Here is a 26340-nt window from a genome sequence, read left to right as displayed (position 1 = left end):
AAAAAATATTTAATTCCATTTCCAAAACAAACAGGTGAATTAAACATTCAAGCCCAAGCATCTTAATCCACCCAGAAAATATTAGGCTGCCCCTTATGTCCTGCAACAAAGTAATCCACCAAGGAAATATCAGGCTGCCCCTTATGTCATGCAACAAAGTAATCCACCAAGGAAATATCAGGCTGCCCCTTATGTCATGCAATAAAGTAATCCACCAAGGAAATATCAGGCTGTCCCTTCTGTCATGCAACAAAGTAATCCACCAAGGAAATATCAGGCTGCCCCTTATGTCATGCAGGAAACAACAAAGTAATTAACCCAACAAATATCAGGCTGCCTCTTATTTTACACAAAAAGGAATGAAAACAGGTTTACTTGCATAGTTTCATCTTATTTCAGTCAACAAGAAAATTAAAGTATATTAGAAAACCCAACATCACAAATCAAGCAAAGATATCTTCCATATTTTAACCTTCCACCATCGCCTATCATCCATAAATATCTGCATAAATAAAAGTCAGATAGGTCACATAGTCTGTCATAGAATTAAAAAACTGAAAATGAATTATTACAAATCTTGATTGTAATTTTACAGAGTTACAGCAGCAGTGCATTTCAGTAGTTGAGAGAGTAGAAGGTCAGTTCTAAACATTAGTAACAGAATCAATGAATAATTCCAGTTTGCACAGTTCAGTACTGAGATTTGCATTTAATTAATAATTGCAAATTTAATTACAGATCAATACTTTGAGATTCATGGCAGTATATAAAACAAAGAAAATAAGGATCTGTTTCATGCTAGTTGACCTGGTGCAGGTTTTAGTATGATCCACAGTGGAGGTACAGTGCAACCCCACCATAACACACCCCACGATAACGTGAATTCAGATATAACATGGTTGTGGTGTGGCTCCTGAAATTTTGTATATTCATTTGCATATGAAAAAATATTTTTGTTCTAAGTATGTGAAATAGTGTGTAAAAAATGTATTATCATTTTGGGGAAGCGATCGCGTATGAATTTGAATATAATATGATCATGGCATAGTTCCTGAAATTTTAAATACATGTACATGCATTTTTCTCATATCAGGATTTTTTTTTAATTATGAAAAATAGTGTGTAAAACGTTTATTATCATTTTGGGGAAGAGTTTGCATATGAATTTTAATATAATAGGATCGTGGTGTAGCTTCTGAAATTTAACAATTTCACCGGGTTCTTGAAGTGTTATGCCAAAATAAACATTATCAGAAATGTTACTTATTACTAATCCATGAGTAAAGCCAGTAAATCATCTTTGTGATTGTCTTCAATTAATTCTATATACAATCGTTGCTCTAACAACAGCCAACATGTGTTTCTTATTTAACTGCATATACAACCAAGCAGCAGACAATGCGGTGGTTGATAAAAGATTCTCACAATTTAATAAACATGAAAAAATGAAAGCTGCTGGGATTGGCGGTGTTATTAGATGCAAGCAGCTGACCAGTAAATAATGTCCGCTTGATTAGCTGGAAATTGAAAGGGTATGAAATTGTACATGTGTTCAGCTTACAATTTTTTATAAAAGTGACTCGTGACCATTGTAGGCCTACTGCACTTAGTTCTCTGGTTTTACATGGGTATGGTGTTTGTTTATTAACTCGTTATTAGTTTCCTATTTTTTATAAAAATATTTTACCATTAAGGAAATGCAAGTTCACAAACACAAGTAGTTCTCTGCACTTTGCGCAATGATTAGTATAGTAGTTTTCACACGTTTCTTTTGATATTCACAAAATCTGAAGTAAAAGTTATATGCATGCTGAAAGCATGTATGGATTGTTGATTATTCTTCCTGTAGTCAGTCATTCAAACAAACAGATGTACAACCATTAATTACTGGAAATTTGCAATGGATAAATGTACATGGAAATGCATACGAGAAGATTTTAGCAGTACAGACACTGTTCATAGACCCTGAAACATAATGAACCATACATGTGCTTCGTCTTTCTTAACCTAATTTTGCTGTTAATTTTTCCCATTGAATTCAGACACGTAATGATCTGTGACAAAATTATTGAAAAGTTTAAATATGTATGAAATTTTTGCAATGGAAATTACATGTATTATGGATTAACTGCAAGCCCCGGCAGTACAATATCAGATGGCAAGTACACGGTGTTAATACTCTGTTCATGCTGTATATCAGATGTTGAATTCAGACACAATGATCTGGGACAAAATTATTGAATATTGTAAATCTGTGCGCAATTTTTCAATGGAATTACATGCATTATGGATGAACTGCATACCATGACAGCATGATAGTAAACAGTGTTGATACCCTATTCATCATATACATTAGACATGAATACCTTTATATGTGCCAATGAGATGTTCTCGGAAGAAAGTAAAATACTGTAAAACCCCGTATTAATGCGACGTCGATCTTAACACGATCCAATTCTTTTACCCCAATTATCACGTTATAGCACTGTATTAACCAAATATTGTAGATGAAGGATTTTGTGTAATAGTCTTATCTTTTAAGAAAGGATGTCTCATGTCATTAGGATTGAGAATTTTTCAATACAATAAACAACATAGATTAAACAAAATGGTCATATCAGTACATGTACCTACAATGTAATCAATTTTCAACAATCTGATTCTGATAATAAGCATGCAATTCCTTCATTTTCTGAAAACAGCAATAGTCTGTCTGTCTTGTATTATCAATTGTTCCTGGCCTTGTGTAACAGATGTAACAATCTAATTTTATTTTGAAACTGATAAATACTGGTAGGCCCAAAAATCAGTCTGACGTGTGTGCATCTGTGTGTGTGCAAAACAAATTTAAGAAAACAGTTTCTCAAGATAAGACAAAACCAACCATTATAATCTTCAGCAGAACCATCATTTTTAAACTAACTGCTGTGGTTCACACTATTTTCATTTAGGACTAACAAAACATCATTTAGTTCCAACAAGACATGATGATTATAAAAAGACTTCTTGTAGAAACGCCATATTGATATGACTCTCCATTTTGGAAGAGTAACACTAACAAGATTTTTAAGATGACTGCCATGGTGGCTATTTTGGACATCAGATTGGCACCATTTCCATTTAAGACCAATCAAACATCATAAGCCATCATTTCGTGAAAGCACCATATCAATATGACAAGTCATCTAGAAGAAGTAGTAATAGCAAGATTTTCAAGATAGCCAGTCTGGTGGTCATAATGAAAGTCAGATTGGTACCATTTTCATTTACAACCCAACTATATATCACAAGAAGTAAAGATTACAAGATTTTCAAAATGGCTGCTACGATGGCAATATTAGAAGACAGACTGGTACCATTTTCTTTCAGAACCAACTAGAATGCATTCAAAAACTTTCTCTGAAAACCTTATGCTGATGTGACCATCCATTCAGATGGATTAGTGAAGACAAGATTTTCAAGCTGTCTGCTGTGGCAGCCTAATTGGAAGTTTGACCAGCACTATTTACTTTAAGGACCAACTAGACTATGGGAAGAATGTGTGTGCAAATTTTCATGGAAATCCTGTAAGCAGCTTAGGAATAAGAAACTTGTGCCAATGGATGGATGGATGATGGACAATGGACAACAGCCAATCCTATTAGTTTTTCTGGTCTATGACTAGTAGAGATAAGAACCCAAAACTACAGGAATGAATACACTTTTCTAAATATTACATGATTTATGCAGATACATTTTTTCCCACCTATATTACAACAAATCCACAAACGTTCATGTTGCCAGGAACAGACAATGTAAACAAAACCATATTGTTTATTTTCTGTTTCATTGTAATCTGCATTCCTGCATTACAACAATTCATATTTATTCAAGGTATGTGGACTAAAACAAATAAACACTGAGTTTATGCAAAAAATAGATGAATCAAAATTCCAAAGAAATGTACATGTCAACCGTTAATGGTATCAATCCAAACTGGCCCTAAATTCTATGAATTTAGCCAGCCAGGAGAGCAGGAAAGATTTTAACATGCATGCACCAAAGAACACATGCAGGAATTATCTTAATTATCTTTGGCTTCTGTGAAAATTGGAATTTAATGGATTTATGAATTCTGCTGTGGTGCCCTGTAGATAGGAATGTATAACATTACAAAGCAGTTCCATATAGTATCAACAAGTCAGTACGATTTAGATAATTATACGCACATTCACATTCATTAAAAGGCAAAGCGCAAATGAGCTTTTATCAACTATATTTCGGCAACTGCCAGTTCACAAACTGAACACTTAATACCAAGCCTTCTATTTTTCATCTTGGAATATTTTGTCATCTTCTATCTTATTCATTTTCCTACAAATTCTTTCATCAGAGGAAATGCATTTATAAAGTTACTGTAGGTATATATCTGGGAGCTGGGCTAAAGGGTTCTTAACAAGCAGTCTCTTAGGAGAAAATTACCAATATATAAATTTTCACATGCACAAAATAATTAATCTGTTTCTTGAAAGAAAAATACCCTTGCCAACAATTCTTTAAGTTCCAGGATAGAGTAAATTTCAAAAGAAGAGATACTGAATGTTACATAATTCAAATGATTTTAGTACACATGTAAGTTCAAACAGCAGGTCACATTGACCAATGTTTGAAATGTTACAGTTTCTAGATCAGTGTCAATACTTTTTAAATTAAACAAAATTATGTTATGGGGTAATACACATCCAAAATATCAAGAGCAATAGTAAATTATGATATGCATTAATATTTATCCACAGTAATGATACATGTAGCAATAGTAAATTATGATGTGGGATGATACACATCCAGAACAATCATCCCCCTCTTGCTTGGACCCCCTCACAAGTGTCCCCCTCCTCTACAAGGCCAATTTTCTTTGCACAGTTGAGTCTGTGTATAAAAGTACCCGTTGTCGGCAGCCACCCCTCTGATACAGCATGTGGTAACGTATTAGACCCAAAATGTCAAATTTATACCTAAGGTACAACCACATTTTATTTGTGTCCAGAACTAAAATTTAATTCATATAGTAAGGTAAGTAATCCAATTATCCTTTCCAATAATCAAATTATCCTTTCCAACGCCTGTTTCCTGATGTCAGGTTTTCATTATTGAAGTGATTGTTATCTAATGTACATTATATCATGTACCTCTATGGTTAATATTATATCATTATCTGCAAATGCTGAGGCTTACAGAAAATGGATAACAATGTTGTGATAAGATTTTTGAGGTTCACACAGTTGTCGAGTTCTTCTCTTTGAAGGTCATAACCAGAAATAATTATCAATATCATAAATTGGTCTGCGTAAGCTAGATATAGCTTTTGTTCATTCATACACAAAGAGAAATGAAACTGGGACAAAATGGGGTACCAGGTGAAGACCAAAAAATCATGTTTCAGAACATATATCACTTCCTTTATAAACAAGGCATTTTGTCTACTCTACAAAATTGTCTGCATGATTCAACTGCAGTACAATTAACACAGGAATAAATCAATACAAATTTTAACATGTCATCAAGTAAACAGAGAATTCATATTTTAGAAAAAAAATGAAAAAGCTATTTGACAACAGTGGGGAGACTTGAAGATTTCTTGCCAAAATATTTGATGAAGGAAAGACTCAAATAAACATTGTCATAGTAAATAAGGAAAATATTCTGCACCACTGTGAAAATGGAGTGAATGGAAAAAGAATGATTCTGAATGCCAAGCAATGTTTGTACCAAGACTTAAATGACTGTTTTTGAATGGTTTTGCATGGCACATGCCAAGAACATCTGACTCATGCTTAAGAATTAAGAACTATTTATATGTCTATTCTTTAGATAATACAAAACCTTTCACTAATTAATGTTTCTTTTAAATTAAGACATTAAATATTTTGAATATGCATCCAGCTTCCTTACTTCATACATGTACTTCTCTCAAATATAGTTCCTATCTGGAAAGGACACCCTTCTTATATGACCACTTTTCTGGTGCAGAAAGGCTGACCTTAAAAGAGTGGGACCACTGTAGTAAATTATGACAAGGGCACACACACATCCAGAGCAACTAAAGCAATAGCAAGTTAAGGTTTAATAAGCTAATTCAGTCAAAATTTATACCCATTGCTGGTAACCACAGTTATGTCACCAAATCTCTACCAAGATATAATCATTTCCATGTATCACCTCAATCCAACTTTCAATTAAATTCATCAAGCAGGTCTTGAGTTCTTTTACACACACACACACACACACACACACACACACACTTAATTATAGAAGCTCATTATGCTAAAGTGGCACTGTCTGACTCTTTGATCAAAGACATGCCCACAGTGCCTCTTTTTTGCCTTTTTTTCCAACTAAAGCAGACATTTAAACCCACCTGCAACATTTAGGATAAAGTTAGAAGTGCTGTCAACTGCACCAGCCACATTTTCTGCACGACAAGAGTAGACACCATTGTCCTTGGCACTCACTGAGCTCAGCTTCAATCTGGTCCCCTTGTCCACAATCTTGACATTGTCTGTGTTGAAAATTCTGAAAGAAAAATGAAGCCAACAGTAATAGTTGACCCTGTGACAGAGAAATAAAAAGCCATAGCCATGAATGCTGATGCCAAGACATAAAAAAGACCAGCAGTCACTCATCTGGTTTACACTTAGTTTAAAAACCAGAAGTAATATTTAGTGACCAAGTGATTAATTTAGGTCACAAGACAGTTTCCACCTGGTTGGTATAGATGCCAATATAAGGAAGTCTAAAAAAATGCAAGTTTGGTAGAACATGTCATAAAATTGTCTGGAGGTTTTCACAAATGTTTTCTGCCTGACTGCAATACAAAGTCAAAAGTATCTGCCAAACAGTCAAACAAAATGTTTTCCACCTGGTTGTTATGGCAGTCAAACAAATGCTAGGGAAGCCTTAAAAAAAATTTGGAAGAAGATGTACCTTAAAAACACATTCCTGAAAAGAGTTATGCAGTAACTTGGAAGACTATTGTGAAGGATAAATCTTTTTGAAATATGAGGATTAACTGATTTACTAATATAACCATGACATCAAATGAGTGACCATCCAACTTGAAACACCATTTCTGGGTGATCTCTCAAGAAAGGTTGTTCTACAACATAGTTAGCCCAGTGGTTTTGATTATGTCAAAGCTGTGTTTTTCACCAGGTTGAAATGTAAGCCAAATGACTTTTTAAAAAAACAATGAGTCAATAAAAAAAAACCACTGCGATGTGCTGAACTGATGTAACAATGAAACTTATAATCATCAGTCATTTCTATTTGCCAACATTATTTAGCAATAGATATTTAAAAAAATCTATTTACCCTAGAAATGTATACATAAGAATCAGTTTCCACTGTAAACTTTGTAATGGTCCCTGCACATTAGCCTACAAAATTATGTGACTTCCTCCACCTGTCCCACTTAAACACTTATCTGTCCTAAACTACTGTGTAAAATGTTAACCATATAATGACTATATTCAATCTGCATGCCAGAGTCGGGTGTTTGAAATTAATGTTTAAAAATTCAATTACATGCAATGCCATTTTTTCCTTACCAAATTTCACGTATGCAATTACTTTAGGATGATCCATATCTATGTGATGGTCCTGGATCATGACCCCAAGGCCACATAAGGTAATAAACAGCATGGGGATTTGGAGTCATGACTCCCTCCCCACCAAATCAGAGGGTGATAAGAAGCATGGGGATTTAGGGTCATGAGCCTGGAGTCACACAGGGTGATAAACAGCATAGAAAATATGGGAGTAAGAGGTGATAAGCAGGATGGGAAATGTGGGTCATGAACCCTTTGTCAGAGGGTCATAAACAGGATGGGAAATGTGGGTCATGACCCCTTTGTCAGAGGGTGATAAACAGCATAGGGATTTGGGGTATAACCCCTTTGTCAGAGGGTGATAAACAGCATAGGGATTTAGGGTATAACCCCTTTGTCAGAGGTTGATAAACAGCATGGTGATTTTGGGTCATATGGGTGATGAACAGCATGGGAATTTTGGGTCATGACCCCATTGTCAGAGGGTGATGAACAGCATGGGAATTTTGGGTCATGACCCCTGAGCCTGAGGCTGATAAACAGCATGGGGATTTTTAGTCATGAGCCTGGAGTCACAGAGGGTAATAAACAACTTTGGTATTTAGAATGGCAATCAACTTAAGTTTGCTCCAGTTTAATTGTAATGGCTCCTAATGTGAACTATCAAAAAGATATTATTTTTAAATTCATTTGCTAAATAGCTATATGTTATGGACTAAAATAACTGACACATAAACAGACTATTTTCCTTGTTAATTTCAGTATACTTTTTATTCTGGTACCAATAATGTAAACTCTATGAAAAGCACACATCAATTCCACCACCTTTATAAATGATTTGTAATAAAAAAAACAGTCATAAGATCCAAGTCAACACATGGCTAAATTCTCAACTAAAATGTAACAAAAAACATGACATACTCTCCACAACAAGTTACAGCATTTTTTAATACAATGAAAGTTTAGTGACAATTTTGACAACTTGCAATAAAAGATGTCTGCATGTTAGAATGCCCATATCATCTCAGATTAATATTCAAGTTAACTCAGATAACATTACCTCACTTTGCAAGTTAACCTGGATAACATTACCTCACTCATATCAGAACACCTGTTCAGATATCACAAGAAAAAAGATGTAATTTAAAACTCATCTGATTCAGTTAATGCCATGTCTCACGTAAAAACCTAATTATGTCAAGAAAAAATTCAACAGGTTTTTTTTCAACTTGGAATAATGATATTTCATCCAATTTGAAATTTCTGATAGACCTGTCTTCATCTTTACTAATCAAAACATATGCTTCCTGTCTCAGTATCTAGTGCAATACATACTTAGATTCCTGTCCCATTATCTAGCGCAAAACTTAGATTCCTGTCCCAATATGTAGCACAATACTTGATCCCTGTCCAAATATCTAACACAATACTTAGATTCCTGTCTCATTATCTAACACAATACTTAGATTCCTCTCTCAATATTAAGTGTTTTCAATTAGAATTCATATCTATAAATATAATTATGGTTGTGATAACAGAATTTTGAATAATGTTCACAATGAATACTATGTATCCCAATACTTTTAGAAGAAATTGTGTGGATTATGTTATTTTGCTGATCTGGACATTTACACTATTTGAGACAGAGAGAGAGACTTCAAGCTGGACATCAACACTATTTGAGACAGAGAGACTTTAAGCTGGACATCTACACTATTTGAAAGAGAGAGACTTCAAGCTGGACATCTACACTTTTTGAGACAGAGACTTCAAGCTGGACATCTACACTATTTGAGACAGAGAGACTTCAAGATGGACATCTACACTATTTGAGACAGACAGACTTCAAGCTGGACATCTACACTGAGACAGAGACAAAGAGACTTCAAGCTTTGTCATATGACGGAGAGTGGTCTGGAGATGTGCACAGTGATTTTGAAATGTGAAGGGGCCAGTCCACTTGTGCTTATATATGTAAGGGAAGGGGCCAGTCCACTTGTGCTTATATATGTAAGGGAAGGGGCCAGTCCACTTGTGCTCATATATGTAAGGGAAGGGGCCAGTCCACTTGTGCTTATATATGTAAGGGAAGGGGCCAGTCCACTTATGCTTATATATGTAAGGGAAGGGGACAGTCCACTTGTGATTATATATGTAAGGGAAGGGGCCAGTCCACTTGTGCTTATATCTGTAAGGGAAGGGGCCAGTCCACTTGTGCTTATATATGTAAGGGAAGGGGCCAGTCCACTTGTGCTTATATATGTAAGGGAAGGGGCCAGTCCACTTGTGCTTATATATGTAAGGGAAGGGGCCAGTCCACTTGTGCTCATATATGTAAGGGAAGGGGCCAGTCCACTTGTGCTTATATATGTAAGGGAAGGGGCCAGTCCACTTGTGTGTATATCTGTAAGGGAAGGGGACAGTCCACTTGTACTTATATCTGTAAGGGAAATGGCCAGTCCACTTGTGCTTATATCTGTAAGGGAAGGGGCCAGTCCACTTGTGATTATATCTGTATGGAAAGGGGCCTGTCCACTTGTGCTTATATCTGTAAGGGAAGGGGACAGTCCACTTGTACTTATATCTGTAAGGGAAGGGGCCAGCCCACTTGTGATTATATCTGCAAGGGAAGGGGCCAGTCCACTTGTGATTATATCTGTATGGAAAGGGGCCAGTCCACTTGCGCTTATATCTTTAAGGGAAGGGGATAATGCTGTTTTGATGCAGGCATCTACTTAAAATGTTTAAAGGGGTGGGGGTGGGGTATCTATCATTAAGTGTGCTCAAGTTTAAAATGCTTCAGCTCTCTGTGTGTGTGTGTGTGTGTGTGTGTGTGTGTGGAGGGGGTAACTGTCATTACTTGTGATCCAGTTTAAAATGCTGTGGACTATCTATACCTGTTACAGTTTGAAATTATGCAAAGCTACAAGTGTTAACTATCACTACTTTTTTCTACTTTAAAATGACTAAAGTTAATGGGGGTAACTAAAATTAACTTGCATTCTTGTTTCAAATGTTTCAAGCAACTAGTGGGAGGGACTTAACTATCATTATATGTGTTCTAATTTAAAATTCTACTAATGGACAGGTAACAAGTATTCCTTGTCCTAGTTTAAAAGGTTTAAAGTGGGGGGGGGGGGTAAGTATCATTAATATTTGTGTTAGAGTTTAAAATGCTAAAAGCTATTAGTGTATGCATTTGTGTATGGGGAAGAATTATCATTGCTTGTGACTCCTGACAAGCATACAGATAAAATATATCTAGTCTCCTACTGCCTGCAGAAATAACCATCGCAGCCAAACTGGTACCAACGTAGTCCACTGGCATGGGAAAAAATGTTCATCACCTTCATCAAAGGCATGGATTTCTTTTCTATCTTCTTGGTGTTACACAAATTATCAGAAATGTTGTACTCAAATGTAGACTTTCTGAAATATAAGCTTCTCCAACAAGCTATGTACTGCCACTAATTACCTTAATTACATGGACAAAGCAAAAGATTAAATATAAGATAGCTAGAGTTACCTGGCTTGGTACTTGTCTCCCACTGGTATTTACTTAGTTATCTTAAGGAAGATGTGGTGACTGCTAAATGCACTTAACCTTTCCTTCTATCTACCCATCTATATTTCTTTCTTTGTCTCTCTGACTATATGCCTAGCTATATTTAATTCTTTGTTTGTCTGTATGTCAGCCTAATTAGTTATACCTCTTTGTCTGTCTGCCTAACTAGTTATACCTCTTTGTCTGTATGTCAGCCTAACTAGTTATACCTCTTTATAAGTCTGTCTAACTATGTTTCTTACTTTGTCTGGCTGTATGTCTGAAAATAATTACACACTATAGGTGGTTATGCAACTTAGCATCTAACTCTTTCTGAAAGTTACCAATTACTCTTGCGAAAAAAGACATATCTAGCATTTTCTTGACTAATCAGGTATGCTCATACAACTCAAGGATTACAGGAGTTTCAAGTGATTGTCACTCTGGAAAAGCTTATAAAAGGTGAGGCCATTTTTAAGCTGTATTCCTTCTCAAAAGCAGTTTTTAGCTTATACTACAAACCTAACAGTATCAAACAATGTTCTTGTCACCAGAACCCATCCATAGCTTCCAGTTAGATTCATTAATTTTCATGAAAACCTTGTGCTGTTATATAAAAAATAGTATTATTGTCATTTACCATTATATCCACACAATAAAAAATAGTTACCTTTTTCTCTGTCCAGAAAATCTGGGCACTAATGAAAATTATTGATGCAACTGGCAAGTTAAATTCTTGTCGAAAGTGGTCTGGTAAAGTATTTACAATAATCCTTGCTTGCGGATAAAGAATTCTGGTTGCAGTTCAAGTCTTTGATTTTTTTCTGTAACACTATAACATTCTGTTCATCATGTACTACTACTGGTGGTAGGTGTCAACTAGTGCTAAATAATTTAATTACCAACTTTAATTTCTATAAACTCTACATACGTTTACAAATGTGGCAATTAATATGTTACTTGTTATCTTATAAACTGAGACAAAGTGTTTTTTTTAAAAAAAATCAATTTATTAAAGCTCAGCCAGTCTCAATCTACACTATACACATAATGACCAGCATGAGCCTGATCCTAAAAACATAAGTACACTACTGATGGGGGCCACTTTTAATACTAATATTATTTTATTATGTAAAATTTGTCTTGACAACGGAAAGCATCATCAAATGATATATACGTACATCTGTTCATATTATCCTGCCTCTGAAAAGTTTTTGAAGTGATCTCAACACTATGGCCTAAAAAATGGCTATGACTGATATGTCGATGAACCTAATCATTCATTGAGACTGTACCAGGATTTAAATTATTGAACACCAATGATACTCGGCCTAGTAAGATCGGAGCTGAAAATTGCAAAAATGAGGTTATCAAGGCGAATGCTGCTTTTTTATATGGCTGAGACATCAAAAACTCGCAAAAATCTCATGTGAGATGTTGACGATTTTATCACAAATAAATGTCAACTATAAATTTAAAACAAAGACAAGAACATGCATACATGTTTAAACACATCAAATCACAAAAGTTAAAACACTTCACTGAGAATGTGAATTGTTTACATCAAGTCCTTGGGGTACATCACACTGAGTAATTATGATTTTTGGAGAGTGTCAGCTGTTTTTACTGCAGCCTATTGACAATAACTTCAGTTAATCCCCATTACAATATGGGTAATCAAAATGGTTTCACAGTCTGATGGTCACCTATTCAAACACCTTTTTCTGAGAGCAGGTATAACTTTGCCCATTATATGCCCCAAACTGAATCTTTTATTTTATTTTTGGCTTTAAAAATGTGCTTGGCAACTGGAATTTTTGGAACAATCAAAAGTATTATAGTTAAACCTGATTTGAGCAACCTCTGATATGAGTGACTACCGGTACCTGTCGATGACTACAATTGTCGTGCACAGACAAGTGACCAGTGGACATGAGTTTAAGGCAAAATATACATTTTGACACACTGAATGATCATTTTTGAAAACAGATATAATGCCATTGACTTTATTTAATCCCCAGTAACAATAATTGCAAAGAGGCTGCATGCAGAGTGCAGAATGTTTAGAACCAAGATGAATAAAAAAATGAGGGGAAAAATTTAGTCGGATTACAAGTTTCATTAGATTTATACGGTAAATTTGAATGGCAAAAACCATGAGTCAGACTTGTGCACTTATCACATACTGTCCTTTTATTGCTGTAGTCATCAAATTCCCCATTGCAATTAACCATTGTGTTTTTAAAAGATCAGCAATCATGAACACACTTAAACAGTTCAAAGGTTCATTCTGTTTGCTTACATGTAGTGAAAAGGTCAAAAAAGGCAAAAGGTCATTTGCTTCCTGCCCTGATTTTACTGTTGTGTGGATGATACTGCCTGCAATCATCTGTCTTTGAATTTTGGTTGGGTCAACATTTTTAAAGGAAACGTTTTAGCTCAAACATAAATTGTTCTATATCAATGTTTGGTCACGGAGAAGACATGCTCATTCACCCTTTGAGTGAGTTATGAGTTGAATATGTACAGTATGCCAGGGTGATCTTGTCAATTTTTTGTTAATTTAAATTTGGTGATATGAGTGTGTGACAAACATTGTACTGGGAAATACCCCACCTTGTGAAAATACTAAATCAAACTGATGTCTTAGGTCCCACTCAGATTCCTTTTTTTCTTGCTTTTTTTCTTGACCTTTGTTCAAAATATTTTCACCACTATACATTGGTAGTGTATTATATACAATATTGGCAGTGTATTGTATACACTTGCTTATAAGTCAGGTCCAACTAACCTGGGTACTCCGTGTGTGTGTGTGTGTGTGATTTGGATTTTTTAAACACAGCTTTAACAATTTTTCAGACATACTGCTATGATGTCTGCAGTGTGGCAGTTTATAGTGATGTCTTGCACTGGGGTATCATGCTGCAGACATGTAGCATGATGTCCCACCCAAACACATTATTCTGACACCAGGATGACCAGTCCTAACACTAACCTCTAAATGCTGAGCACATACAGAGATATCTGTCAGTATCATTTTTGTAAGTCTTTGGTATGACTCAGCCGGGGTTCAAACCCGCAACCTCCCACATCCAAGGCAGATACTCTATCCTCTAGGCCATCGGATAGGTACTTTTGTTCAAAATATTTTCACCACTTTACATTGGCAGTGTGTTATATATAACAGTGTATTGTATAGGCTTACTTCTAAGTCACATCCAACTAACTTGGGTACAGCTGTCGACATATTTTTGCTTTGCCAATGTATTTTTCTCTTTTTTATTCCCCTGCTGATAATCCATTAAAAACAGATTATCCTTAATTAATGGCACCCTATTGGTATTATGGTGATATTGATGCCTTGTGACATGTGAGGTGTTTACCATGATGATTAATTCTATTCACAGCCAATTAACACTTGACCTGTCTCTATTTCAAAAGAAGGCAAGGATGCTGCTGCACATGCCATTTGATGTAATCAGATCTTCCACTGCAATAAAATCCAGGGCAAAAGCAACCACAACAAACTTTTCCAATTTTTACAGTGGAGAAACAGATATGGCAATAAATTAAAAAATGAGGCAGTGAGGATACCATGTGTAATTTTAGAAACAAGGACAACTTGATGAGTTACCAAATGTGAAATCAGCCCATTTAATCTGAAGGGTAAAGCAGAGGGCACTATGATAATGTTGACAGGCGGTCAATCCAAAAGTTTAAACAAACTGACCAGTTCCTAACACAGGCTGAGGTCCAGCTGCAAAATAGTACAGACCCAGACCTGCCATCACTTAATACACCAGAGGATCTGAGCCTATGACGTTTGTCAGTAGAACAAACAACACAGATCCTGATCTGCTGGTGTATTTCTGCAACAGTAGCTCATGGTCCAGTCTGTGGAACCCTTATGATTTATGCCAGTGGTTCTCAACCCCCAGGTTGGGACCCAAGTCAGATTTGTAAGGACATTCTGGAGGGTCATAGAGGGTTGCCAGGATCATTTTTTGCAGTGGCAAAATTTATCAAAATGTGGAAACAGGGTCATGACGCTAGGAAAAAATATTGTTTATGGTTGCAGCCAAAAAAGGTTGGGAACCACTGATTTATAGAGTACAATTTGTACATCAAAGAAATCATCAGAAATTTTTAATCCTTTAATATGGCATACTCACATATCTAGCAAATCTACAAGTATGCACAAGCCTCATTCTAAGTGATACTATGGCAAATCTACAAGTATGTACAAGCCTCATTCTGAGTGATACTATGGCAAATCTACAAGATTGCACAAGCCTCATTCTGAGTGATAATATGGCAAATTTACAAGTATGCACACGCCTCATTCTGAGTGAATATATGGCAAATCTACAAGTATGCACAAGCCTCATTCTGAGCGATAATATGACAAATCTACAAGTATGCACAAGCCTCATTCTGAGTGACGATATGGCAAATTTACAAGTATGCACAAGCCTCATTCTGAGTGAATATATGGCAAATCTACAAGTATGCACAAGCCTCATTCTGAGTGATAATATGGCCCACATACATTAAACTCCCAATTTACTAGTATTAGAATTACCCGAGTCTCGCTTTTATGTGAATTCATAATAACATTCAAGCTGAAAAAAACACCTCGAGATGGGCATCATTCGTGTATATACCCAAACGTACAGTACAGGTTCCCAAGCAGGAACTAACATTTTTTATATATGGTTGACCAGGATGAAGATTCAACTCCCCACTGATAAATGGATTCAAGTCACATGACATATGTGGGGTTTCTCAGGAATGCAATTCACATGTAAGTCAGGGATTTACTGTATACTTATTATGATGAAAGCTCTTGTAGTTCAGTTGACAGGGCATCAGAATGATAATAGAAAGGTCATAGGTTCAATGCCTTCCCTGGCCAGCCTGGGAAAACTGTTTAGCTCCAATTTCCTAAGCATTATATAGCTAATCATGTGTCACCAGTGACAATAAAACCATAAAAAAATATATCTATTCTAACAAATTTCTTAATAACCAAACTTTGATAATATGAGTGGTGACAGTCAATTAGTGTCATATATATCTTTAAGAAAAACAGACACATAATGAGAAAAAAATTGGCAAATTTTTTTTACAAAAACTACACATATAATCCAGTCATTATATGCTGAACTGAGTAAAGGAAGTAACTGTTTGCCAATACCAAAAACCCTAACGTGTCAATATTAAACATTAGAATTTAAAGGAATTCTATTGTAGCTTCCAAACAGTGCTTAGGTTATAAAACATCAATACAGAGAAAAGATTATCCCTTTTATTCCCTTAGAAGTGCTCCAATTAACAGACAATTAATCCTACATCCTGTTACTATCGGAACTGTCAAACGGTTCATGTAAAACATATGAAGCAAGCTCTCTTGGTTCAAATATACAATAACTTTTTTTACGGTATAAATACTTTACCTTGACAAGTTGCAAATCTTGATCAATTGATATGGGTTTCATGAAGATTTTATACCCTGAATTTTGAATATAGCACTGACTGAGTCACTATTCTGACTTCTCTCGTAAGCAAATACATGGATAACAAACTGAGTCACTATTCTGACTTCTCTCATAAGCAAATACATGGATAATAAAAAGCTTACTATTAATGATATTTACATCATCATAACTACATGCATTTGAAAAATGTCAACATTTACACAAATTAACCAAATTCAACAGCATAAAACTAATGATTGATTGAACATGGCAAAGACAGCAATTAGGAAACAGTAGAATTAAAGCAAAGTATGAACTTCTGGGGTTTGGTGAGCCATCATGCTTTCATTAACGGTCGTATTATGGTATGCAGGGCAGGACAGTGCATCAGGTCTATTCTACATCGTGTGTGTGTATTATTGTGTGTGTGTGTGTTTGTTTAAAGATAAAAAGGCATGTTTATTACATGGTATTAGACTACTCATCCAATAAAAAATTTGGCATCATACTTTTTTAATTGTAAATTTGTAAATACCTGAAGGTCTGTGTGTGCTCATTTTTTAAAATTTATTTATGTTTATTCAATTACAGTAAGTGCAATGTATTAATGATAAGTATATGATACCTATATCCATCCAAGTTATCAACTGGTCCTTGAAAACAAATTTCATTTTGAAAAAATTTCAAAATATGACTTTGTACCCAGACTTATACCAGTACATAACAGTGTGCAGACCAGGTTTTCCCTCACACTGAAACAGCGCTCCGGTGGTCTAATGGTTAGAGCATCCACCTTGGATGCGGAGGTCATGGGTTCGATCCCTGGCTGAGTCATACCGAAGACTTACAAAAATGGTACTAACAGTCTTGCTTGGCACTCAGCATTAAGAGGTCAATGTAAGGAATGGTCGGCCTGGTGTCAGAATAATGTGGCTGGGTTGGATATCCTGCTACATGTCTATAGCATGATGTCCCAGTGCTAGACATCACTATAAACTGTCACACTGCAGACATCATAGCGATATGACTGAAAAATTGTTAAAAGCTATGTTAAAAATCCAAAATCACACACACACACCTTACATTTAAAATCACCTTTTTGGGGATTATTCATTAACCAATTTCACTAATAAAATTATTGGCCAAAAAATAAAAACAACATTTTAACAACAGAGGAACTAAATAGAATAGGAAATAGTAGTAGATGCATACCTGAAATGGTTTTGATACCAGTGAAAGAGGGGTTCGGGATTGCCTGTGATCTGACATTTCAGCAGAATATCCACTCCAAGAGTGACATCTGGTGGATCTGGTTTCTTTAGCTCTACCTTTGCCTCTTTCTCTATCCCTGTAAGAATAAAATACAATACTTTTGTTACAAAGAGGAAATTTTGCCATAATGAATATGATAGTAACTATGTAAACAGCAGATAATAAAGCTGTACAGAATTTTTTCAACCTACTGTATACATACATTTAAGTCAGATCTAGATCTACCACTGCATGATTTGCTGTCAGATCGGGGTCTCTGCAGTGTATTGGACATAACCACATACAACAAACACTGACCCTGATCTGCCTGTGCATTATGCAATGGCAGACCAAGTTCTATATTATGTAAAGGTGGACACATCTCATGCATAAGGAAATATGGTAGACCCATTGCACCACTCTGGTTTGAAAAGGAAAACTGGAGAATAAGCAATTCATCACAGAAAGTATACAAAAGGTAAATATCTCTCATTAACTTTATGACAACTACATTTCCCAAATTACTATGCCACTAAATTTTATCCCCCATGCCATCTTGCAAGCTTCTCATTGATCCAGATGGCCAAATCAGTTCTCATCAAGGTAAACTATATTAAGCCTTAATAGCTACCTTTTTCAAGCCTAATATAAAACTTAGGAAAAAAACAACAAAAACAAATCAAGGTCTGATACCAATGCAAGCATTCTGACACCATGGAAAGCAGTTATCAAATTTAACAGCAATTACAATGGCTGAATCATAACCATTTCAAATACATGGGGCAAGGGGTGGGGAAGAAGAGTGTTTCAGTTTTAAAGGAAGGCAATTTATATGGAACTAGCAACTAATAATACAATACAGTATGTTTCAAATAATAACAGACCCCGTACAGTACGTTTCAACTAATAACAGACCCCCATACAGTGTTTCAACTAATAATAGACCCCATACAGTATGTTTCAACTAATAACAGACCTCATACAGTATGTTTCAACTAATAATAGATCCCATACAGTATGTTTCAACTAATAATAGACCCCATACAGCATGTTTCAACTAATAAAACCCCATACAGTACGTTTCAACTAATGACAGACCCCATACAGAGTTTCAACTAATAACAGATCCCATACAGTATGTTTCAACTAATAATAGACCCCATACAGAGCTTCAACTAATAATAGACCACATACAATATGTTTCAACTAATGATAGACCCCATACATCATGTTTCAACTAATAATAGACCCCATACAGTATGTTTCAACTAATAATAGACCCCATACAGTACGTTTTAACTAATAATAGACCCCATACAGTATGTTTCAACAAACGAGCGTAATAAATAACTTTTAATGAATAAGGATGAAACTTGGACATTCATCTTCACTATCAGCCTCGCAGCAGCAGTCACATGTAATAACTATGGTACTAATATGCATTAAAACTACCTGTAATAGCAGTCATGTGTTATAACAATGGCACTAATATGCATTAGAACTAAATGTAATAGCAATCATGTGTTACAACAATGGCACTAATATGCATTAGAACTACATGTAATAGCAATCATGTGTTATAACAATGGCACTAATATGCATTAGAACTACATGTAATAGCAATCATGTGTTATAACAATGGCATTAATATGCATTAGAACTACATGTAATAGCAATCATGTGTTATAACAATGGCACTAATATGTAATAGAACTACATGTAATAGGAATTACATGTAATAACTATGGAACTAATATGCATTAGAACTAAATGTAATAGCAATCATGTGTTATAACAATGGCACTAATACACATTAGAATTACATCAAACAGCAAACACACTTCAGCTACATACTGAAAACTATGTCTGTTATCACAATCTGAACATGTTCATATGGTGAAACATTTTTAATAACAAAACAGTCTATTACAGTGTCTAATTACTCTTTTGTAAAATGTCACCAAGCAAGTAATTGATTAAAGCAGTAGATCAAAAAATCCAGCATTTGCATGATCATTTCATTGTACTCAATGAAATTATTGCTTTGGTAGGCTCACATCAAACCTGAAAGCGATTTTCAAGCATGCACTCATTTTCAAAGATGGATTCATTGAAATTCATTCATCTTTCAAAAAACACTGTTGTCCTGGAGAAGACGAAAATGAGCAGGTAGGGTCTGCACCAACAGAACTATGTTGTGGTTATTCCACAGGGGTTTATTCTTGGACCTGTTCTCTTCATTCTGTACACTCATTTGCTCTCAAGTGTCATAGATCATCATCCAGTGTCTCATCAATTGTATGCTGATGACACGCAAATATACAAAACTAGCCATGGATGACTTGTAACAAGCTGCAGATGAATGATGATAAAACTGAGGCCATTCTGATCACAACACAAAGACTTTGTCATTCACATCCTTTACCTCAAACAATAAATATCAACAACACCAACATTAAATTCACACAGTCAGCATGAAACCTAGGTGTTACTCTGGACATTACTCTCACACTGCACCAACATGTCATGAACGTATGCATGGCTGCATATCTTGAGCTGAGACACATCAGCTCCATTCGCAAATATCTTTCAGTTGATGCCACTAAAACACTTTAGTGTGTGTTCATTAGTACTTTCAAGACTGGACTATTTTAACTCAATTCTGTCTGGTTCATCTCAATATCTACTCCAGAAGCTTCAAAATGTTCAAAACACAGCTGCTTGGAATAAACTTAGAGTACCACAATCAGAGCACACCTCCCTGCTGCTCTGTACCCTACACTGGCTATCCATTCGATCCAGAATCAAACACAAAATTTGTTCTCTGTGCTACGTTTCACTGTTGGAATGGAGTCATTCCAACGTACCTATCCGACTTCACCCATGTGTACACACCAGCAAGATACTTACTCTCCTCTTCTGACAATCGTATACTCATTATTCCCACTATGAAAACAAAGTCATATGGACAGCGTTCTTTTGCACACCAGGGCCCAGCAACGTGGAATGAATTGCTCACTGAACTTAGACACAAAGACACAGTGATCCCATTCAAGAGTGCTCTTAAAACTCACTTATTTTGACTGCAAGAAAAAACTTAAAGACTTAATAATGTTTCCTACCTTAAATATTTTCAGCATGTTTTTTATGTTTTCTAATTTCATGGTATTTATTTTTGTAATCATATTATTAGATATGTTTTTTATGTTATAGGTGTTGTCTAATGTTGTAAAGCACTTAGAGCTTCTAAAGATTAGGTGCTATACAAAGTCCTCATTATTATTATTATTATGCCAATTTGCTTTTGTACAAGAAGGCTTAAAACCGAGACTGACAAATACTCTTATTCCATTACAAACAGGATATGATCCGATAATGTGTTATAACAGGAACATCATTCATGGCAAAACAGACAACATATTTGCTTAGTAACGGAACCTCTCAAGAAATTCCTAAGACACACTAAGAAGTCCAGACATGCACTACTAGCACTTTTTATATAAAGAATCCTAGTTTTGTTCAGTTTATGATGAATGAGTAACTCAAAACAATCAAATTAAATGACAAGAAGATAAAGTTCTTGACAGCAGTATCTTCATTCACCTATAGCCACTCCAGGTTAATTTATCATTTAGACTGGTCTAAGACAACAAACACTATCACAGAACCAGTATGAAAGCATCTTCCTGCTGAGTAGACTGTCCAAATTTACTTTTAAAACATTACCATTTAGACATCCCTGCATGATCAAGACAAAGGTAGCACAATAAATATTAGGCATCCCTACATTACCAAGGCAGAGCTAGCACAATAAATATAAGGCATTACTACATTACCAAGGCAGAGCTAGCACAATAAATATTAGGCATCCCTATATTAACAAGGCATAGATAACACATTAAATATTAAGCATCCCTATATTACCAAGGCAGAGCAAGCACAATAAATATTAGGCATCCCTATATTATCAAGGCACAGCAAGCACAATAAAATTTAGGCATTCCTGCATTATCAAGGCAAAGCTAGCACTATAAATTTTAGGCATCTCTGCATTACTGAGGCAAGGCCAAAACTATAAATACCACATCTTCTTTTCACACTTGTATTTATTGTAATACTGTAAGATCAAGATAATAAAAAAGCATCAGCAGAAAATAAGTGCACATTGGCCTTCCAGTCCTTTTTTTCTAAAGCAAATGTAGTTACTATGAACAGTTTACAGTGTCTCTATTTACCTACATGTAACTAACGCTCAAGCATGTAAATACAACCTACCATCTTCCCATGTCAGATTAATGAGCTTTATATTGACTGAAAGCAAAAAGAATCTTTGGATTTTTGGAATTTCTTTTAACGTAGCTTTAACAATTTTTCAGTCATATTGCTACGATGTCTGCAGTGTAGCAGTTTATAGTGGTGTCTAGCACTGGGGCATCATGCCGCAGACATGTAGCATGATGTCCCACCTAGTCACATTATTCTGACACCAGGCCAACCAGTCATAACACTAACCTCTTAATGCTGAGTGCCAAGCGAGGCAACTGTAAGTACCATTTTTTTTGCAAGTCTTTGGTATGACTCGGCCGGGGATCAAATCCACGACCTACTGCATCTGAGTCAGATGCTCTAACCACTAGGCCACTGGAGTGGTCCAAAAAGAATCTAATTGACGGCAATATTGTGACAGGTTCAAAATATATTTCTATATTACCAGATATTAAGCATAGCCACTAGCTTTGAAAGTATATTAAGTACAGTTTTTCAACACGAGTTGTGTTCTTGGAATATAAATGCCATTCCACATTGCCTAAAAACTGAGTTATACATAGATGGAAGGATGGATCAGGATAACATTGTTCGGTGATATTTTATTAACAGTATTTCAATCTAACAAATCCTTGCAAATACATTGAAGAAAGAATTTTGACAACTATAACAAATGTTGAAAGAAATGACTGCAATAATTTTAAGGAATCAAATGCAAATGTTTGAAGTGGTCACATTTTTTCTTACAACTGATCTAAAAAAATAAAACAGGGCTCCTTGCTCAATAAATTTATACATGGAGCCTTAATGACCCTTTTTCTTGACAAGTACTCAGTCTAGATCAAGATACGAGAAGGACACGAGTCAGTGATTTTGCCAGGATTGTCTTAAAGGGGGAAGTCCTGCTTTGGCATTTTTGCAAAACATGGGGTGGAAAGGAAGAGTTTTTAAGTTTTAATAATGTAATCCCAAAATTTTCTTTCAAAAGTGTGGAGATTAAGAAAGAAAGAAGGTTAGCATTAACAACAATATTCCGACTACATGCACTCCGAAGACTAAAGGGGCACAGCCGAACAATTTTGATCAAAGTTCTGCCAGAAACCATCAAAGTTCTGCCAGAAACCAGACAACAAACTAAACTGGATGTTAGATGGATCCTCATTGTAACACTTCAGCAGACCAGGAGAGGGAAGGAGGCATCTTTCTCCCCTTCTCCTGATGAAACAATGTAATTTATGCTATCTTTTCAAGACAAAGTCTAAATGAATTTGAACATAATTTGATCCCAATCTAGTGTGCCTCAACACAAGAAATCATTGAAGTGCATCTTGACTTGTTACTGGTTAGTTTAGAAGGCTCTTTTCAAATTAAACTAAGATGTTCTTCATATATGTCAACATTTGCAAGAGGATCAAGTTCGTACAGCCGTTTCTGTTTTGTTGGTTTTTTTTAAAAAGACCCCATGGTCTGCAGCACCTTCATGTCATGAACACAGCCCATTCCCAGACCAATCATACTTCTATAGCCTCTTACCTGGACTGCTAAAGTCTTGACAGGGACAAAAAGAAACTCTTATCCCCAACCCCCTACCAAAAACAAAGTGGAGAGAGATTATAAATAGGGCTTGCATCAAACACAGTCATTAATTCAAAAAATGAATTATTATAACAGGACTCTTTTCAATTATGCACCAACATTTGCCTTGATCCAATTATTTATATTAAATGTGTCCAGAATAATAAACACGTCCAAATTTTTACAATACTACATACTTTTAATATCCATAATCTACAACACTCATAAATAATTACTGTCTATGGCGTTGGTCTTATTTCGTTCTATCTGTGGCAAAATAAATAAGTCATGATGTCAGGGTTTCAAACTTATGTCATATTTACACAGATATTACATGATATGTCATCTTAATGGGTACAAAAACTTAATTTTAATTTCAAATTTATCCCTGGCTGCTTTTGAAGATATTATCAGTCAATTTATATGTATTTTAAGGGAGATACACGTGATAAATATTCATGTGCATCAATCGTATATGTGTACTAACAAGTTTATCAAAAACATTTCAATATAATTATATGCAATTCTTATGTTAATATGTGCAACTTGATAAGACACCTGTATTTCCATGCTTAAACTCAAAATGAGAATATGTAACTGCTTTCTTTAATTTTTCATTACTAATGATCCATGAAAAGTAAAAAAATTAAAAAAGCAAATGCAAACATTTAATAAAATGTGTACATGTACTGAATATAAAAAATAATGCGCAGTGTTCAAACACATAGACTAGACTGCTGTGCTCAAACAGACTCACTAGAATACTATGCTACCACACATGTTAGAATGAGCCTGTATGGTTAGTTCCTTATGTCATTCATTTTATCAATGCTTCAATTGTGAATTAAGTGTCTCTTGAAAACTATAATTTATTATCTACATTTTAAAAGGAGAGTTCTTTGTCACAGATAAAGGTGCAAAGTACTTTTTTGTGGATTTGTACATACTACAGTCACTTCTCCCTTTTACAGATTTGCATATCACCAATATCAAAATCTTTTACGAGTGGTTGAGAAATTGCACTAACCACATTGTACCACTGGTTCAGAAATTGCACTGACCCCATTGTACTGCTAGATGAGAAACTGCACTGACCCCAATGCAATAAACAGTGAAACGATTCATGGATTAAGTGAAAGAATAATGTAGGATGCAAAAATGTGACTGCCTGTAATTACTTCTGTTTCGAGTCACTAAAAATTTTAAAATCTAAACAGTGAGTTTAAAAGAGGAAAACAAAAGGCTTCTGCTGTGCAACTAATATATATAAAATACACAGAAAAATGAAAGTCCTTCACACAAGTCCTCAGATTTCATAACTGTTGCTAACATTTAAAAGCTCAAATAATTATACCCTAAGTAGCAATCACATGAGGTTAGTCCAAAAACACTGGTCAACAGTGAAATCATTACTGACTTGAAAAGGCCCTAATCTGTAGTATTTTGGTGTGCCGAACACGAATATAACCGTGAAAAATTTGTATTGGCTCTCGTTTTGAAGATATTCATATACCTCATTTTCTATGTTTCACTGTGTAAATTTCTCCAGTAGGATTGCAGCAACATCCGGAATAATGATGTAACATTGCATAATACCATCATGCTCACATCATCCACAGTTGATTGCATCATTTTCTGATGCAATGCAATACTAATGCCATGCGGCTGCTGAAGTAAGTTGACGTCAGCAGTGTACTATACATGTGTAGGCCTATTATACTAATGCCAGGCGGCTGCTGAAGCTGACGTAAGCAGTGTACTATATAAAGCCCAATCAGATAGGTTCAGCATTTAAAATATTTTAGACGTTGTGCGATACAGTTCAAGCTACTGTTACATAAAACTTATTATTTTATCCATTTACGTACAATAAAGAACAGTAATGCCTCGAAAGTGTGTTAATACCGCGGACAATTTTTGCTATATTTGTGGGGAAGTGACATTTGCCAACCAGAAGAAAAGTATCAATTCTCAAGTGAAGAAGGCATATCATCTTTACTTCGGATGCAAGGTTGGTGACCAAGACAAGCCTTGGGCTCCGCATATATGCTGTGCTACATGTACAACACAGCTTTCACAGTGGTTGAATTGCAAAAGGTCATCAATGCCGTTTGCAGTCCCAATGGTGTGGAGAGAGCCAAGCAACCACCTAAATGACTGTTACTTCTGCTTGGTTCCTCCTCTTTCCGGCGGAATAACGAAGCGAAAGAAGTCGAGAATAGTCTACCCAAACATTCCGTCTGCATTGAGACCAGTTCCACATGGTGAGGGACTTCCTATTCCAGAACCTCCAGCAGAATATTCTCTTGATTCATCTGACGAAGACAAAGGTGAGTCGACCTGTTCTTCTCCTGGTCCATCAGCATGCAGTGATCCAGATTTTCACTGTGGTGCATCATCAACCCCACACAGAATAACACAGGAAGAACTAAATAACCTGATTCGTGATTTGGACTTATCAAAGAACAAGGCAGAATTGCTAGGATCAAGACTCCAACAATGGAATCTTCTAGAAGAAGATGTCACAATTACTGCATATCGAAAGCGCCACCAGCAATTGGAGCCTTTCTTCAGAAAGGAAAGTAATCTGATATTCTGTTCCGATATTGAAGGCCTCATGAATGCTTTAAAAATCACTCAT

At 35.5% G+C, this 26340-nt stretch overlaps 1 protein-coding gene across 1 annotated transcript in view; it reads right to left on the bottom strand.

Annotated features, from left to right (window-relative positions):
• The window catches only part of LOC149808489 (inactive tyrosine-protein kinase 7-like), a 168285-nt gene that overhangs the window by 75620 nt on the left and 66325 nt on the right, over positions 1–26340 (bottom strand). Inside the window, exons 3-4 of the mRNA XM_089978075.1 lie at positions 17820–17955; positions 6398–6552 (exon numbers count right to left, since the gene is read on the bottom strand). Of these exons, the coding sequence (XP_089834201.1) occupies positions 6398–6552; positions 17820–17955 (291 nt within the window). The remainder of the gene's footprint in view (positions 1–6397; positions 6553–17819; positions 17956–26340) is intronic.

Source organism: Sinohyriopsis cumingii, chromosome 1 (genome assembly GCF_028554795.1).
Source record: "Sinohyriopsis cumingii isolate HCF-2022 chromosome 1, ASM2855479v2, whole genome shotgun sequence".
In the NCBI taxonomy this organism is placed as follows: Eukaryota; Metazoa; Mollusca; class Bivalvia; order Unionida; family Unionidae; genus Sinohyriopsis; species Sinohyriopsis cumingii.
The sequence above is the reverse complement of the archived record's forward strand: the minus strand, read 5'-3'. Positions and strand labels throughout refer to the sequence as shown.